Genomic DNA, 19,139 nt, shown 5'->3' with positions numbered 1-19,139 from the left:
TGATTTCTTGGAGGTTTGAAGCCAGCAAGAAGATAGTGGTGGGGCGCACTGGAAGTTTCAAGGTAATTACTTGTTACTCTGAGCAGTGGTTTCTAGTAACCTAGTTCTGTATGAACCTGACACTCTATATCTGCACCCCTCTATTTCTCTGGTTTCAGAACAAGTCTGCCTGGAAACTTGCTCTGATGTTAAACTGCAAGAGGGGGCAGTAAAGTGCTATCCACCGGGAGGAAAATGTTTCCCAAGCATTTCTTAGAGCAGCAAGAGCCTGACAGAGTTGTTCTTGTGCAACTTTTACTTGTTCATTTTATAATGAATTCTTCTGTTTGGGTCATTCCTTGAGTATTTTCTTAAGTTATAGCCACACTCTAGCATTAAATGAGAGCCATGCAAGTCTGAATATCCTGCCTGTTTATAAAATGTGCCATAAAATTCATATACTCGTGATACAGAGTCATTCTTCAGGAAGATTATCTCCCCCTCCCTCCCCCAGTGTACAGAGCATTCCAAAAATGAATACGGATCTTCTGTTTGTTTGTGCTTGTACTAGGGCTTAAACTCAGGGCCTCAAGCACTCATTTGCCTATTTCATTTAAGGCTGGTGCTCTACCACTTGAGCCACACCTCCACTTCTGCTGTATTAAATGCTCTTTTGACTCCATATAGATATCCAAGATCAGAAGTGAGTGGCAGAGTTGAGAGTTGGACTCATCTAGAGAAGCTTGTAGCTAAGATAAGGGAGAAGTAGAAGGACCTACCAACCCAGCTAACCTGCAGAGGCTGTGTCCTTATTCAGATTTCTAGCCTAACTAACAAAGGCACTGGCTTCTCCTTTTTTTTTTTTTTTCCCTCTACCCTTGCCATTGAATTATAATAACCAAAATAAAAACTACCGCCTCTCATGCCCCCTGCCCCCTCCCCCCAATGCTGGGGCTGGAGCCTAGGATCTGTCGGTGTCTCCTGTTCACAGATGGTGCTCTACCACTTCAGCCACATTTCTGCTTCTGGTTATTTGCTGGTTATTTGGAGATAATAATCTCTTGGATTTGTTTAGGCTGACCCTATGAACCTTGATTCTCATATCTCAGCCTCCTGCGTAGCTAAGATTACAGGTGAGTGTCACCACCAGTGCCTGGCTAATGGAAGCATTTAGTGGAAAAAGTATACTTTCCAAATATGATAAACTCAAAGTGCACTTAACATAAGCCACTGACTTGTCAATAAACCTATTACATTAGATGATTTTTGGTGTCTGTTAGAGTGAACCTGTTTCTAAAATTGGGATTCAGGCTTCTCAAAATTTCAACCAACTTCCAGATTAGTGCAGTTCAGTGACTGACCATAAATGGTATCCATCCCTTCTCCCTTATTTTTCATGTCTTTGAATAAGCAGCGTGCATGGTAGTCCAGCTTTCGTGGACTGGGAAACTGATTTATTGCCTAGGCCACAGTTGAGACTGATGATTTCATTTGTTTGCTTTCTGAGAAACTGAGTACAAAAGTTAAGAAGTTGGTAAGCCTTAGTTATTTTCAACACCTATTTTAAGAATTAAGGGTTGTGATAGCTAGTTCATGAAGATGGTGTAGTCATTTGAAGTTATATATTTAAAAGTAATGTTCCAGCCCACTCACAAAGTCACTGAATCTTTCAGAAAGTTGGAAAACCACAGAAAGCTCCCTCCAGTAGACCAATCAGTGTGTGTTGGTTTCTTTTTGGTCAGCAACGTAAGCAGAATAGCATATCACAAATTTGATGTCCGTGTCTATTTTTTTTCCTGGCTTACTCTCCCTCCTTCTCTCCTTCCCTCCCCTTTCTTCTTTGTGCTGAGACTGGCTCTTGAACTCAGGACTTATACTTTTTTTTTTTTTGTCAAGGCTGGTGCCCTACCACTTGATCTATACTGCTACTTCTGGCTTTTTGCTGAGTAATTGGATTTAAGAGTCTCACAGGACTTTTCTGCCTAGGCTGATGTTGAAATTTGATCCTCAGATCTCACTCTTCTGAGGAGTTAGAATTACAGGTGTGAGCCAACAGGCCTAGCTTGTCTGTGGCTGTCTCCAGCTGAAATAAGCTATCTACGTACAATGATCACATACACAGCACACATGCTGGGGAAACATCACCTGTGTGAATAAGGTGGCTGTATCATCACTAGGCCATATCCAGCTTATATGGCCTTTCTTTTGACTGAATGTCATATAGTGAGTGTATGATTGAACTACAGTGATTATTTTGTAGGGTGTTTGTGCATGTGAGTGTGTGCATATGCACCCATCCTGGGGCTTGAACTCAGGGCCTGGGTGCTGTCTCAGAGCTATTTTTGCTCAAGGCCAGCACTCTACCACTGGAGCCATGGCTCCACGCTCTTTCCCATCTCCATCCTTGCCTACTAGTATTTCATTTTCATACACAACAGCAACTGTGACAGAATTTGCATTGACTTGCTACATGCTGTGTACTGTGACCATATTTCTCATGTGCCTGATGTCTGCCCTAATAATGCAGCAACATGAAATATTTTATTTAAATGGATGTCTTCCTGTGTGTGAATGGGATTAGGTATCTCCAGCCCTGAGCCTGAGTTGATACTGTGTAGCTAGCAGCTCTGGCAGTGTTTCCAAGAAGCACTGTCAGAGTGTCTGGAGGGGCTTGCTTTGCCTGACACTGTTCTTTGGACACAGAAACTGGTCATTCCTGTCTGTTTAATTTTTGTTCTCATCTCTTGGTTCTGTGTCAGCTTGATATTTTTCCACTCACTTAGGACCATGTTAACTTGTCCTGGTCTGAGAGGTGACGCTGGAGTGTTCTTCAGTCATCTGGTATCGTCAGGTGTATTTATTTGTATTAGCAGGACCACCAAGAGGTCTCTCCTTAGCCTTTGTCAGCATCAGTGGCCTCTCAGCAATCTGGGTCTTCTTCTGACTTAGACCTGAAGAAACAGGCATGGAGCCATGGGATGTCTGGACTGAGGAGTCTGGGGTGGGGTTTAGGACAAGGAGAAGAGGAACTGGGAGAATGGTGTTTTCCCTGATGGAGAGGGGCAAGAGAGTGCAATGGGGGGACTTGCTGCCCTGTCGTCCCGCAGTGTCTCCTGTCCAGGCTGTCCCGTGAGTCGGCCTGTTGCATTGGGTGCTGTTTGGAAGGAATCGGGCACTTGCTGCCCCTGTTTGACCCCAGGTACACAGTACCGTCAGTTGGAAGCATCGAGACTTGGGAAACCTCTGAAGTGCAGGCCTCTAGGTTCTACTTTCTGAGCATGGTGCCAGTGTGTTAAGCCAGCCTGGGGTTCCCATGGGGGTTAGGAGTTTGTGCCGTGCTTCATTAATTCAGCTGTGTTCCAGGCGTTAACATTAAAGAATATTGTGTCGCATAATGGCAATCAGAGTTTTTACAATTATGAATATGAAGTTGAAATGTCTGATTTAGCTGGTTAGAGATCTAATTTAGATGACCAAATATTAATGTCTAATTTAGATTATTAGAGCTCTCCAAAGTATTGCTTGTGGAAATAGTAGACTCTAACTTGACGAAAGACTTTTTGAAACTTGAATTCAGTTGGACAGGTAATCCCAAACTAAAAAAAAGGATCCTAGTATCAAATCATTTTGCGTCCTGCCTGTAAGTCTTGACAGCTCTGGATCCGGGTTTGCATTTTTCTTTCTGGTTCTATTTATTGTCTATGTATCTGATTCAAAATCATGATGTCCGTTGTCTTGCCTGGAAATGGTTCACTGCAGAAAACCAGAGGAGTTGCCTTTTTCTGCTCAGTGCTCCTCAGTCCCTCCCAAGGAGGGTCCCTGGGAAACCCTGGGAAGCCCTGGAAGACCCCAAGTGCTCTGCCCCCTCATGGGAAGATACAGGGCAGAGGGTTGACAGGAAAAGCCCCACCCAGAGAGTGAAAGGCCTAGCCCCATTCCCACTCTCTCACTTATCTGGGTCATTGTCTTTTGTGTGAGCTTGAAAATAAGCAATCTGTGAAACAGCACCCCTTTTTTTGCAGGGTTAACACGAACTCCCTTCTCTGTGTAGCTGGGCTGTAACTATGGAGCTTTTCCACTGTGCTGTTTTTGGCTAAAAGATAAATCTTAACATAACAAAATAAATCTGCATTGGACATCTACCATAAGTAATCAGATAATGATTTAAAATTAGCCAGTTATCATCACCATATTTCTATCACATTTTAAGAGTCAATTTATGATGAGTGTATTATTGACTATCATAAAGTATCCAGGGCAGAGACATGCGTCTAGACTGATTACTACACACATGTCTCTGCCTTGGATATTACCACACATATATCTCGGCCTTGGTTATTAGGTTTCTAAACAACAATCTCCAGATAATGAAATTCAAATATAGCCCCCCTCTTCAAATATAGAACGGACTCAACTATAATCTATAGGATTCATTATGCGCCCTTTAAAAAGGTGCTGTTTATGTATATTCTGCTATGTGTATCTATTGTCTAAAGTTAATCTGTCACAGTACACATGAAACACAAATTCCAGTGGTTAGCTTGTTCCTCGGTCACCTTTTAGTTCTTGGCCTCCTGGTACAAGGCACAGATACCAGATGGCTGCCCCTTGGTAAAGAAGGAAGAAGAGAGGGAGGGTTGATCCAACTGATCCACAAAGCTGGCTTTACCCTGTAAAGCACGGGATGAGAACTGAAGTGTTCTGGGAAAGGGACTTTCCTGTTATGCTCCCGAGGCCTCCACTTCCTCTCCTGGCCTGAATGCTGGGTATGAACAGTGCTCAAATGTAGATGGACCCTGGATTGTGAGGTGCATGGACCAGTGCATAAACTACCAACAAGAGATCAGAATCCATAACGCTTTTGTCATTAGTAACTCTGAAAATGTCAATTTTCTCCTTCATTTTTTTTTTAACTAGGGAGAGAGTGTGGATGGCTGCTGAAACTTCCAGATGCTTTCTGAGTTAAAAGGATCAAAACCTGTGCCTAACCAGGTTGTAAGCAAAGCTGACCCCACTTTCTAGTGTGCTTCTTTCCCCTGAAGTGATTTGTCTGGAGATTTGTCGATCCCACCTCTGACGGCCTATTGCTGACAACTCTTAACTTGACTTGAGTGTGTGAATGTTAGTTTCCACTTTATTCAAGTTTGTTTTTTTTTAAAGATTAAAAAAAACAAATACATTATCTCTTATCTCTTGAGCCTCTACCACATGGCAGCCCTTGGGTTCTCTGTATTGACTCCAACATGCCTTTGGGCCGTCCCTTCTTTGAGGGAGCTAGACTGGAAATTTCTGGTGACCTGGGCCATCATCCTTTCTGTCACTCCGAACACCTGGTCCCAAGTGGGTCACCCAGGCCACCATACTCTTTTTTCTGCCCTGCAGCCTTGCCAAGTGGGAGAGTTGCTCCCAGGAGGTGTCTGTTCTCAGCAGATGCTGGAACATGGAGCAATTCCGATACCTGGGGTGGTTCTCGGCTCAGCGGACTCTGTGTCTGTTCAGAAACCATCATCTCAGCCACTGAAATGACTGGTGTGCCTGTCCTTCCCAAACAGACATCAAGCAGGGACTCCACTTCTCCTACAATGAGTTCTTTGTGTGGATTTCAAGGAAGATGTGATTTTTCCCCCCAAAGGACCTCTTGAAATAATGAGGGTTGTTTTTTGATTTTTTTTTTTTAAATCGCGGGCCAAAGATCACATTTTTTTTCCTCCCATTTTTGCCACACTGTATTCTAAAAGATGAATTGGGGTTTCTTGAGGCTTTGGCAGTAGTATGTATGTTAAAATTTGAGATTCCGTCCCTGCCTGCTCTTTCTGATGAGCCATCCCTAGGGGCCTCATGTTTCCCATTACTGGTCCTGACAAGTCTTAGCCAAACTGGACTATGCACCCTGACTTCAAGGAAGGATAGTTCATTTGCAAAACATTTGCAGAGGCTCATTACTGTGTGATTTATCCTTCCATGAGTCTAAAAGGCAAGATCCTGGAAGCCAGAGGGGCCCAGGTGCCATGAATTCTTGACCTCACTTGCTCAGCACCAGCAGGTGCCGTGACATTGTGCATACCTTGGTGAGTGAGCAGAGTCCTGTAGAATGACTTGCCTGGGTTGAAAGTGACCTGCAGAGAGTTCTGAGTGGGGTAGGACACAGATCCTGGGAACATTTGGAATGAAGAAAGAGCTTAGGGAGTCAGACTGGAGGAGTCCCGAAACCTGTGCAGGTGCTCCAGTGTGGGCAGGATATGGTCCCCTGGATGGATGGACAAGAAGATGGATGTTGCATCTGGCTTTAGAAAGATCCTTATCTTCGAGGCCTACACACTCCTCAGGGAGGCTGGCAAAGGAAGTTGATTGACCTGACACTGGAGTCATGATTCAGGAAAACTTATAGCAACACTTGTTTTCTCTTTTGTGGTGGCCCTTTGTGCTAGTTATGAAAATGGGTGACTTTGATAGAAAGTGTTTGGAGCAGAGTGGGACATCCTAGATAGGAAAATGGCCCTGGATTTTGTGAGCATTCGGACATTTCGGAAGAAGGTCAAAGATGGTCACGGGAAACACAAAGTGGCAAGAAGGTGACATTTTAAGTGCTCATGGAATTTCATTTGTAGCCACTCCCAGCCAGGTTACCTCTGGTTTTTAATCCACGGAACACATCCGAATCCTGGGAAGGGGTAGGGGCTAACATTGAAACGCCTTATCCACAATTGATCTTGTTCAGTCGTTCAGGAGAAACTGTAGAGTTTTATCCACCAAGAGGAGAAACCTAGAGAGATGCCATTCATGTTCAGGGGTCCCAGGACCACCCCGAGAGAGTCTTTTGGCCCTGGGGTTGGATTTTAGAAGCTTTTCACAGATCTATGGAAATGGCCAGGAAGATCACAGAGAGGCGCTCCCTCACTCCTGATCTCTTTTTGTCAGATGTGCTAGAGAATTCTTCAGTACACACATAGATGTTTGAAATTTGGTATTGTTAGAAAAATAACTCATTTTGAGTTCTGATTTCTAGTAAGATTTTTAGGTGACTCCTGTTTACCATTTTTTTGTGGAATAAATGCCTTATCATCCTACTATAGTAGCCTTTTTTTTTTTAAGGGATGGAGACCAGGCCTGTCTTTGGAGTTGTCTAGTAACACATTCAGAAGAACCTGACTTGATGAAAACAAACATTTACAACACTCCTTTTTTTCCGGCCATAGAATGTATGGGTGTTTTTTTTTTTTAATGACAAATCTACAACTAAATTAGGTTTTGTACATCTTCATCTGGGTAACCATCTTTCAGGAAATTTTTGTAAATTAAATGCCTTTGATTAGCATTTATTATGTTATCTCCATGCAGATTTGAAACGTGAGGTGCCCTCCTGCATGCTTGCTTGAACTCTATAACTGCACTCTGGCCACTGATCCTCCTGGCTGGTGGCTTCCATGGCTAACGATAGCTTGGATTGGAAGGATTCAGAGACAAGGCTTTGTCCCTTCTTGGGCTTTAATATTTTAATGAGCCCACAGACTTGGCTGCTTTCTAGACCTGGGGTTTAAGAGTGTGTTGTTAGCATTTGCGCTGGGAGAAGGATGTTCATTAGGAAGCTCTTGTTTTCAGTTTCAGAGAGAAACTCCCCATTAGGGAAAAAAATCTTTCGGCAAGCATGGCTAGCAAGAAAGAAAAGGAAGGAGGGAAGCTTTGAGCTATAAGCATTCAGGGGATATTGTATCAGCCGTCTTAGTTCTGAAGACTTGCTGCTACAAATTAATTGGAGCAAATACATCTCAAGGGTTTGCAGGGCGGGGGTGGGGGGGGTGGTCGTGGTGATGAGATTTGTAGAGCAGAGATGGAAGCTGTTGTCCTTGCAAAGAAGGACTCTTTGGTCTGCAGCTGAATCAATACTGTGGACTAATTATTTCTAGTTATCTTTTATGGGTTTGTAAGACATTTCTTTTGTTCAGTGTAATAAAAAAACCCATTGTTTGATCAGTGACTGGCTAATTATGATAAGTAATTTGAAACAGTCCTGATGAAACTTGTCTGTTAATTAACATCAACAGCAAAAGGAAAGTAACAGAGCAATAGTCTTAGTGCCTGTAATGTTCCCTGGAATTGATGAAATCCTCTTTATGGCTGGCTCCATAAAATAGGCCTGCCAATGGTTGAGAAGTAAACAGGTGGGAAGGTCTGACTCACCTGTCAAGGTGGAGGAGAGTGGATTGTAAAGTTATACAAAGAGTGCTGGGATCTTACCCGGAAAGAGAGGAGAGCTGTGTCAGGAGGCTGTCTGGAGGAAGGAGACTACTGCTTGGGCTGGTTTGGTTTTTGTTGCTTGTTAAGTCTAACTCCTAAATTCATTTGTCCCATGATCATCTCCGCAAAGAGGTTTTGGTAAAAAAAAAAAAAAAAAAAGTGCAGATCAAAAAGAAGTTGTGGTTTGAGATTATTGGCTTTTTGATAACTCATTAAGGATATTAAGTTTTATCAACTCACTGGATTTTCTTTTATGCTTCTAGATTTCTACCTGGACAAGGACTGGTACTATACCCACAGATAGGAGACAAATTGGATATTATTTGCCCCAAAGTGGACTCTAAAACTGTTGGCCAGTATGAATATTATAAAGTTTATATGGTTGATAAAGACCAAGCAGACAGATGCACTATTAAGAAGGAAAACACCCCTCTGCTCAACTGTGCCAGACCAGACCAGGACGTGAAATTTACCATCAAGTTTCAAGAATTCAGCCCAAATCTCTGGGGTTTAGAATTTCAGAAGAACAGAGATTACTACATTATATGTAAGTATCATTCTAGTCCTTTGTTTTGTAGTCATTAGAATAAGCTAAATAGGTTTGTATCAATTTTTGTCTCCTTAAAATTATCATGATAAATTATTTGGTGAGAATCTTTGTTTTTCAAAGAAACTTAATTGAATTTGGGAATTAATTGAATATAAACAAAGGAGGAAAACTCCTAGGATTCTTACAGTATTGAAATAAATGGTTATGTGCCTATGCTTAGCAGCTCTGCAAACAAAACCATTGACAGGTAAATCTGTGCAATGCCATTTCTCTTCATCTGTCCATCCATTCACTCCATCATTTTAGAGTTTTTTCTGTTTCCAGGGATTGAGCATCAGTGCTAGGAATTGAGTAGTGAGCCACAGGGCACAAGAGTATACTTTCCTTGTAAAGCTATGCATCCCAAGGGAGGGAGCTAATCATTGGAAGGATAAGGGCTATAGACAACACCTTATCTATGGTCGTGTTCAATCCAGATTTAGAATAGGAAAATTACACCAGATAGATAGATAGATAGATAGATAGATAGATAGATAGATAGATAGATGCTCTGCTTCAGAATATGTCCTTTGGGTCTTACCCGAAGTGCAGCCATGATGTGAGGAGGTCCAGCTGTGTATATGTCCTAACCATACCTACTGGGTGCACATCGCATGTTATTACCAAGCCAGAACTGTTCTCAACTGGGTTTTGTTACCACAAATTCTTGGAAACCCAGATAGCTGTTGGCATGATTCAAGTAATAAGCTCTTTTATGTTCATTTTTTTTTTGTTTGTTTTACAGATGTACTCTTTCCTAGGGTTGAATTCTCCACTTCTTCCCAAATAAGATTTTATTTATCTCCTGAGGGACCATCCCTCCCCCTGGCTGGGCGTCTCTGCCACTAAACTGCTTCTCTTTAGTCTACAGAACCAGTAACTCAGTGAATACTTACCTTGTGCTCCATAATACGTATTTCTACCACGTTAGTAATTAAAACAAAGGTCGTAGACATGTAATTATCTTGTCTGAGACTGTGAAATGCCACAGAGATGGAGAACATATTTTTAAAGCTAACTTGATACACAGAACATAGCTTTCCAAGAACAACAAAGAAAAGGAAAAAGTGGTAAATTATGTATTTAATGGAATAATTATCATAAAATGGAAACAAGCATCCTGAGATGAAACAAAGCAGATGGTATGGTAAAGCATACAAAGCAATACAGAAAGCTCCAAAACTCTGAGGAAGTAACAAGGTAAAATAAGTGGAAACTTTAACCTTGTGATAGCCTAACTGTTCCTTAAAGACTTTTTCAGTGGGTGCTCATATCTAGTCCAGCACATTTACGACAGATTTTTAAGAAGGCTACTGCCCCTGCATAGAGTCACACACCTGTCCCTGAACCCATGTCTGCAAACCGGTCTATCTCATTGGGATGCCCACAAAACCAACACACCCAACCAGTCTTCTTTTTATTCTAGTTGCTGACTTCATAAAGATGGCTTCGTAAATTCTGAAAGAAAAACTGCAATTTCCAAAACTCCACTAAGCATTAAGTGTATTTCAGTAAACACCGAAAATCAGATCTTTAGTCTGAAATAAAATGCAGGAAAAGCAAATAAATACATCAGCGATTTACTGACAATGCTTTGCTGAATGCAGTGAGCATTTAACCACTACTTTCCATCACTCATGAGAGAACCGTACTTGCAAGCATAGTTTGATTTAAAATTCTAATACTAATCTGCAGAAGAATGACATTCTGTATCGCCTGTGGAAACAGTATGCTGCATTATCAGGTTCATTATTGTTGGTTAAGCTACCCTGGCCTCCCCGACTCTCCTTAGAGTTCAGATTTACAGTGCACAAGTGTTAGTGACCTGGGAGAAAAGAATATTAGAGCGGAGTGTGCTGACACATGCCCACACTTGAGAGGAGGGGCAGGAGGATGACAAATTCTGGACTAGCTTGGACTACATAGTAAGATCCTGTCTCAACACAATAGTATATTGACTTAAAATACAGACTTTAGGGTTTCTGATTTGAAACAGTGAGACACTGCTCCAGTAGTACCTGTTGAACATCTGTCTACCCAGGGCTAATCATCGCCCAGGACCTAGGATTTTTATTGACTTCCAGTGACCACTGAATGGAGTTGAAAGGCTTCCCTAGGCTAGGACAGAGGAGGACACTAAAGAAACGTGGAAAAAGGTAGAAGCCAGTTTCTTACCTGCCCCACAACAAAGCTCACCGAGATATACCATTCCCTTGAAAGGAAATGGGAAGTGGAAAGGACATTTAAAAATTAATGTTGACTTTGCATTGCTTCTCCAAGAATCCCAAAAGACCTGAACAAGGGATTTTTTATTTTATTTTATTTATTTATTTTGTCAGTTGTGGGGCTTGAACTCAGGGCCTGGGTGCTGTCCCTGAGCCTCTTTGTGCTCAAGGCTAGTGCTCTACCACTTGAGCCACAGTGCCCCTCTGGCTTTTGAGTGGTTAATTGAAGGTAAGAGTTGCACAGGGATTTTTTTTTCTGGCTGGACTGCCTTCAAACCATGATCCTCAGGTCTCAGCCTCCTGACTAGCTAGGATTACAGGTATGAACCAGTGGTGCCCAGCTACAAGGGATTTCCTTCCCTGTTAAACAAATGTGCAGACACACACACACACACACACACACACACACACACAGAGTCACACTCTGTTCTGGGTATTTCAGAAAGAGAGACAAGTATTTGAAGGCAGTAATGTTTGTATCAGAACATTTGTAACAGTGTTAAGTGGCATGATGGGAAGTACTCAGATCAACAAGTTTAAACAGTTCAAAGCATTGCTTGTTGAGGCAGTAAGTAACACTGGTTTCTGAGTTTCCAGGAAGTATCCGCCATGTGTTGTTTGGGGTTTTGTTTTTGTTTTTGTTTTTTCTCCAGGGCTGGGGTTTGAACTCAGGACTCCTACTCTCACTTGGCTTTTTCTACTTTAAGGCTAGTGCTCTTCCACTCAAGCTACACCTCCAATTCCAGCTTTTGGTTAACTGGAGTTAAGAGTCTGTAGACTTTGTCTTCCCTGGCTGGCCTTGAACCGTGATCTTCAGATCTCAGCCTTCTGAGTAGCCAGGATTACAGGTGTGAGCCACCAGCATCTAGCTTAGCCTTTTAAGTCTTCATGCCTGCTTACTGACGCTTTTACCACAGACAGCGTTAGACATGTGGTTCTTCCTGTGTGCCGGTGGTTGCATTCTATAGGAAGGCAAAGCAGTGTTGTTTAGAGCATTGCTTGATTCCCACCTGCAGGGGGACAGTTTCCGTAGGGGGCCCTTATCCCCCGCTTCCTCCCACCTTGTGGAGGGTCCTTGTGCATGGCTCTGGTGCTGGGCAGTACCCCAGATGATCAGTGTGGTGGAGAAATAGGCCAGGAGCCCAGAGTGTTCTGTCTCAATTCTGTGGCTGCTGCCTGAACTTAATGAGAAAGTCACTTTAATTTCCTTCTCTAGAAAATACTTTTCATCGTTGATGTTATTCAGACTAATGATGGAGCTCTCCTCTGGGTCCTAGCCATTTTCTGCTTGGCTCTCTTGCCGGTGTGCTGCTTCTTAGTGCAGACAAGATCTGCTCTGCATTCTGTGCTGACTTCTGCCTTACTTGTAGTTGCCCCCTTTCAAATATACGCATCACAGTTTGGGGCTTAATATTAACATTAATATTTGATTGGAGCTGTATTTCTTAAACCGACTGCACACCTAGTGAATCCCCTTAAGAAATGACGTGACAAAATGATATACACCCTCATTAATTCTCCTCATGGATGATGATTTGCTGTGACATGTGGCACAATGATATATATGGGGTTTCTTCGTGTTTGGAATTGACTTTTTCCAGTGACCTATTTCAGTAATTAGCCTTGGGCTTAATTTGCATAATAAAATCTCCTAATCATTAAATGATCCAAAGATGGGAAGGTTATGACTGTTTGGTCTGATCTTCATTACATGTACAGCCTTAATTGCTCTTTATTTCATCTAACCTGCCGTTATTTTTATCTAATGTCTTTAAAATTATTTAACTGTTTATAGAACAGCCCTATGCTTTGATGTCATGTGTTTGAAAGGAGCGGCGTGTTAGACACAGTAACTCTTCCCGTTAGTGTTGGGACACTGCTTCTCCTGTGAGGCTCTCTGGCCTCTGGCATGTGACATTTTCTTTGAGGTGCTTGGTTTATAATCTGACTTCAAAGGTGACATCGGAGCTGAAGGAGTCAGCACATTCCGTGTATACCGCCTTGGTTTCAGTGGCTTGAGAATGTGCTACGGCCTCTTATCTAACCTGAGCGGGAAACCTCCCTACATCCCACAGAGAGGAAATATGTGAGCCTGGTCGGGTGAGAAATCAATGTCACCATGGCGATGCATTTTGGGTAACCAGTGACCACAGCAGAGCTGTAGGCAAAAATCTCCCTAGAGTACCTTCTTCTTTAGTTCTATACAGATCTGGTATTACTTAACTCTAAATTTATAACCAAGGATTGGTTGGTTGTTGGTTGGTTAGTTGGTTGGGTTGTGAGTCTGAGACTCACCATTTCTAAAGACTGCTTGATTAAAAATTCTGTGACACACACACACACACACACACACACACACACACACACACACACACACACACACACACACACACACACACACACCACCCTGAGGTATTCACAGTGTACCTTCTGGAGGTGTAATTACCTTGTTGAACCTTGAGTGAGTATAGAGGAGCCAGCTTACCACAGGCACCTTATTGGTGTGGCTGTCCCATGCATTATCATGATTTTTAACAACATCGCGTAAACTGGAAAGCTCTGTCGATAGCTTTGCTATTTTCTTTAGGCATGTCGTCTTTTCTGAGGAAAATCACAAAATAAAAATACTTTTTACTAATGTAATGAAACAATTTTCTTAAGGAGCCAAAATAGAACCATTGAGGCTATTCCTTATTTTGGTTTGGCATATGTATGTCTGTTTATTTTCTTTTCTGTTTTGAATATACTTATTTCTGTGGAGTAGGTGTGTCAAGTTATAATAACATACACTATAATTTCTTTCCTTAGGAGAGCTTTCAAATTATCTACACACACACATACACACACAAACACACACACACACACACACACACACACACACACATCTATCTGTCTGTCTGTCTTATGTGTGTGTTCTGGTTCTAGAGCTTGAACTCAGGACCTGTGTGCTATCCTTCAGCTTTTTTTGCTCAAGGCTAGTGTTCTACCACTTGACCACATCTTAGCTTCTGGCCTTTGGGTAGTTTTTCAGAGGTAAGAGTTTCACAGACTTTCTTGCCCACTCTGTCTTCAAACTGCAATCCTCAGATCTCAGCCTCCTGAGTAGCTAGGATTACAGAGATGAGCCACCATTGCCTGGCTTTGTAGGTGGTTTTTAAGAATGCATGCCATCCACAAAGTTTTATGTACTTTATTGATGAATTATTTGTGTGTGTGATAACTGTGAGTGCCACAATTCATAGATAAATATATTCACTCCAGTGACACAGCTGCATCATACTTGTACATCTCCTGACTTGGGGCAAGGATTTATGCCTGACACCTTGAACATGATTCCTGAGTTCCAGCATTTTGACACACTTTTTCTTCTCTGCACTATTTTTGGATTGGAATCTTCATCAGAATCTTGACAAATAGTATGCAGATGTATACTAATAGGATAGTATACACAGGATGCTCAGAGGATGAAATCACACAGCTTAGAGATACAGTGGGATAATTCTCAGGTCTATGGCCCAGGGCTCTCTCTTGAGTATCAATTCACAAGAAACTCAACGTGTAATTACGCCTCAGTCTCTTCCTCTGAGAAATGGGGCTAATGATAGCCCTTGCACAGGGTGGATACATTTCCTGGGGTGAATACTTTACGTGCTTGTTTCTGTGTTTGACACCGACTTAGTACAAGTTTGTTTGGGAGCAGGGCAGAAATTGAAGGCTGAAAGCCAGCCTGGGCTTTGCTGGGTCTGGAGAACCCTTAATGTGATGTCTGTCCAGAAAATGAAACAGCAGAGCGTTCGCATGTTTCAGTGATATTGCAGAACATAATCCTAAGACTTTCCTGCCGGTCACCTAAAGTTGTTCTGTCCCTGGTTTTCTTTACCAAGGAGCATGCCTTTGTGTGTGGCTTGTTCAGGGAATTGTCTAAGCTTTGTTGGCTGGTTCTCTGTCAAACAGAGAAGAAACATACCAGGGCTCACACCTTCCCTTCATTGCCTCTCAGTGCTCTTCTCCATTCCTTCCCCAGCACATGGAACAGGGCTGTGTTTTTATTGATAATTTCATCAGCATCCTAGTGCGGTATAAAATATTCTTCCAGAGAACAAGTATGTGTCAGGGTTGCCTTATCTCTGAGTCGAGAAAGTACATCAATCGTTGGTCTGATCACCAGAAGCATTGTTTGCTAGCCTAGTGTCAGCTCCATTCTCCGGCTTGTGTGGAGGCTTTTTCCACAGTATGTGTGGTGGGGTGTGGGTTGTGTTGAAATCCCTATGAAGAAAACTTTACTCTCTATACTTTAGGAATGCCAAGGCAGTTTCTGTTTCACAGAGAAACCTGTGACCCTGGGGTCTGATGGAATCAGACTGGAATCTGATGGAGACAGGGGTGTCTGTCTCAGTCACTCACAGGGTGGATGGGAGAGGCTGCTGTGGAAATGGAGGTTTCATTTGCATCACCGAGGCAGTGATGATGGCTTACCTGGCAGACTCAGTCCTCCAGGAGCCCTTCCTTAGGTCCAGAAGATCATGAAAAGGTGGCTGCGATTCCCACCATGGTTAGAATTGTTGAGGAAGGCTAAGAGCCATGTGTACAAAAGAAATAGAAGAACAGATGAGATATGAAGGACGTTTCTCTAGGGGGGAAAGTTATTTAGGAGTGGCTGAGAATAAAGCTGCCTTTACTCACAAAACGCGTCTTAATATCTCTTGCCCCTGTATTTACAGCTTCTCAGAGGTTCATGTTGATTTATAAATGATTGAACTGTTCTAGACCTAGTACAAGCATAAAAGAGGACGATTTTCCTTCTTAACAACTTTCAAATATTCATCATTAAGATAAAATTTTTTTTTAAAAAAAATAGCCAAGAAGCCTAGACAGACATAAAAATCAGATTACTTTGAGAAGACTGTTTTATATAGCTCTTAAGAGTAACGCCTTTGTTCCTAAAATTCTAAAATCTCAGTCTGGGTGTTTTGATCATTAGGGAAGTATTGTGGCTGGCAAAAACTTTTTCTCACTTTGAAGACTAGAAGCACTGATGATAGAGCTGGTTTTATTACAGTGCAAAACCTAACAAAACCCTGAGGGGAAACTGGCCACAGAAGCTTGTACTCCTAGCCCCAGCTACTCAGGAGACAGAGCTAGGAGAATTGCTTGAGTCCCCAAAGTAAATGCTAGCCTGGACAGCATAGCAAAGCCTGCAGCATAGTTAGAAAAAAAGGAAAGAATTAGAAATGGGTAGTTACAGTAGCAATTTGATAGATATTCTGAATTTGCTTGTTCTTTATAGACCTATTAATTCCATTTTTCAATAAATGTTATATTTGTGTTTTTGTAACATAAGTAATAGAAATTTGCTAAAGTTACTCAAAGTCTGTCATATAGACAAGTAACAAAATAAGAGACCAGGTTTTCTTAGTCAAGTGCAACTGCTACTGTTTTGTTGGGTGGTTGAATGGAGGGATTGATGGATCAGTTCAACATCAGATAGGGGTGTGATTAGTCCTGTTAGGGGGGTATCCAGGCTGTGTTTTGTTAAAAGACAGCTCTGGTGGCTTTTTACATTAGTAAAGTAACTCAGGTTTGTTGTTCCCATTGTTAAACCATGAGATGAAGGTATTCTTTTACGAAGCAAATGTGTGGAAAATTGCCCCGGATTCCAAGATTACAGAACATATCCCCTGAATGGAATGAGGTTCACATGTAGGCCAAATATAGATAGGGCCGCTTTATTGAGGTTGCTACTGGTCTCTACATGGTCAAAGCAAATGACATCACATTCATCCAAACTATCATGTGTAAGAGGGACATGTTTCCTCATCTCCAGTTGTATTCCGAACTGTCAACAGACGTTACCTTAGTCCCTGAACTCCTACTGCCTACAGTGGATGGTTTCCATGGCAGTGCTGCTGGTCCTGAGTGTTACTGATACCATCACCTGTGATTAGTGACAGGCAAAGGAGCCCTTAACCTCTGCCCAGGAACGCGGATCCTCTCACTCCTTCCTAGCTAGACAGCTCTGCAGCTCTGCAATGGTACTTTGGGCATCACCACTTGGAAAACCGGAGAGGGAGGGGGATCTCCTGGAACACATGCTGCTCAGAGCATTTTCATGAGATGTCATCACTGTGTTTTATCCAGCAAGTTTGAGTTTGGAAAATCTGGATGCTGGAGTTAAGCAAATGGAGACAATAGGGAATTCTGTTTTATCTTTAGAACTGTGACTTCATTCTTTAAAAAAAAATGTGTTTAGTCATTACTATTGAAATAGTCATCTGACCACTTATTTTTAAACACAATTCCTCTTTTAGTGGATTTTAGCCTATATTAAAGTGGACTGTCCTATGTAGAGTTAATTATTGTTTTAGTGTGGATGGAAAGGCTCTCCCTATATGAACTTTGAATAAATAAGAATGACAATAAGAAAACTCCCTCAGTGTGTATGGGAAGAAAAGCTTTTTTAAAAAATGGAACAATGTTGGACTTTCTTTTTAACTAATGAGAAATTCTACCCACATAAATCATCCTAACTTTAGCAATAAAATTCTGAGACCTAGAAAGCAATACATTTCCCTTCCACAGAATTCATTAAAAGCCAAGACACCAAGTTGTTGCAAGCAATATTTTGAAAGTAAACCACTCCATAAATAACCTCATATGTTTAAACCCTTCTCAAACAAAAAACAAGCTTTGCACCAGCACTGTTTGTTTGTCGCAGCAAAGTATCAGGGTGCTGGAGGGTGCAGGTTGAGAATCTCTGGTCTGAAAACTTGAAATCCAAAAAATGCGCTGAAATCTGTGCTGGCAAGGACCACTCTGTACGATTATTCCAGAGTTTTGAACAACTGCAAAATCTGAAACTCTTCGGGTTCCAAGCATTTCAGGCAGGGGATGCTGAGCCTGGATTTGTTCTCTTTATAAATATGTACTTGACAACATGCACAGAAGGCCCTTGTACTTCCACACACCTGAGGAGACACACAAACAGAAACAGAGTGGGGGGGGGTAGAGGGGAGGGAGAGTTGGGGGAGAGAGAGAGAGAGAGAAAGGGAGAAGGAGAGAGAGAGGAGAAGGAGAGGGGGAGAGAATAGGGAGGGGGAGGGAGAGGGAGAGGAGAGAGAGAGAACCGCACTGCCTGCCTTACTCCCAGTAGATGTGCAGTAACTTTTCAGGGCTGTATTGTCAAAGCGAGCCATGCTCTTACTATCCTTATGGATTTGCCATTGGTGTAGTCTTTGTACAGTTTTCAGTGGTTTCTGGGTGAGCAATAATAGAGTTTAGGCTGCATACATGGTATTTATGATGGTGATTGTACCGTTGCCCAGGCCCGGGCCTCTTCTACTCAGTGCACCCCCTCCTCCCCTCACCTCCTGCTCCCTGCCCATGTCCTTTCCTCAGGTTCTGTCTCTTCCCAGGTAGCAGTGGACAAGTAACCAATGTCATTAAAATCTGTCAGTGTATAAACAAGTTGTTTTGTATGTATGTGCGAGTCCTGAGGCTTAAAACTCAGGACCTAATCACTGTTCCTAGACTCTTTTGCTCAAGGCTAGTGCTCTACAACTCAAGTCAAAGCTCTACATCTGTTTTTTTGTTTTTCCTTTTTGGTGCTTAATCGGAGATAAAAATCTCACATATTTCCCTGTCTAGGCTGCCTTTAAACCACAATCAGTTCTCAGCCTCCTGGGTAGCTGGGATTATAGGCAGGGGCTGCTGGGGCCTGGCCTCATTACATGTTTAAAAACTGTTTCTCCACTGTCCATGGAATGTGCTGTCATTGTTCACAAAGAGCATTCAAAAACTGAGCAAGTAAACCATTTCTCCAAGAATCGTTGTTGTACTTGATACATGGCCTCTTCCATCAGTTGTTAATGCCTAATGGAGAAAACAACTCATTGGGTTGTGTAGAAATTACTGAAGCTATGCCAGCTGCTACCTCTTTATTCCTGATGTACTCTGTACAAGACATTTCAAAACTGCAACCAGACCTAGTGATGTACACTTGGAGGCCTAGCTATTTGGGAGGCAGAGATCAGGAGGACGGTGATTTTCGGACAGCCCTGGCAAAAAAGTGCATCTGTAGTAATGTGGTGTTAATTCAGGTGGTTCTTCCTGTC

At 42.3% G+C, this 19,139-nt stretch overlaps 1 protein-coding gene across 1 annotated transcript in view; it reads left to right on the top strand.

The window, feature by feature from the left end:
* Efnb2 (ephrin B2) overlaps window positions 1–19,139 on the top strand; it is a 43,892-nt gene that overhangs the window by 13,398 nt on the left and 11,355 nt on the right. The window contains exon 2 of the mRNA XM_042697310.1: window positions 8,478–8,761. Coding sequence (XP_042553244.1) covers window positions 8,478–8,761 — 284 coding nt within the window. The remainder of the gene's footprint in view (window positions 1–8,477; window positions 8,762–19,139) is intronic.

The sequence above is a fragment of the Dipodomys spectabilis genome, unplaced genomic scaffold (assembly GCF_019054845.1).
Source record: "Dipodomys spectabilis isolate Male_0828 unplaced genomic scaffold, ASM1905484v1 ptg000215l, whole genome shotgun sequence".
Classification (NCBI taxonomy): Eukaryota; Metazoa; Chordata; class Mammalia; order Rodentia; family Heteromyidae; genus Dipodomys; species Dipodomys spectabilis.
This window is presented reverse-complemented; position numbering and strand designations above follow the sequence as displayed.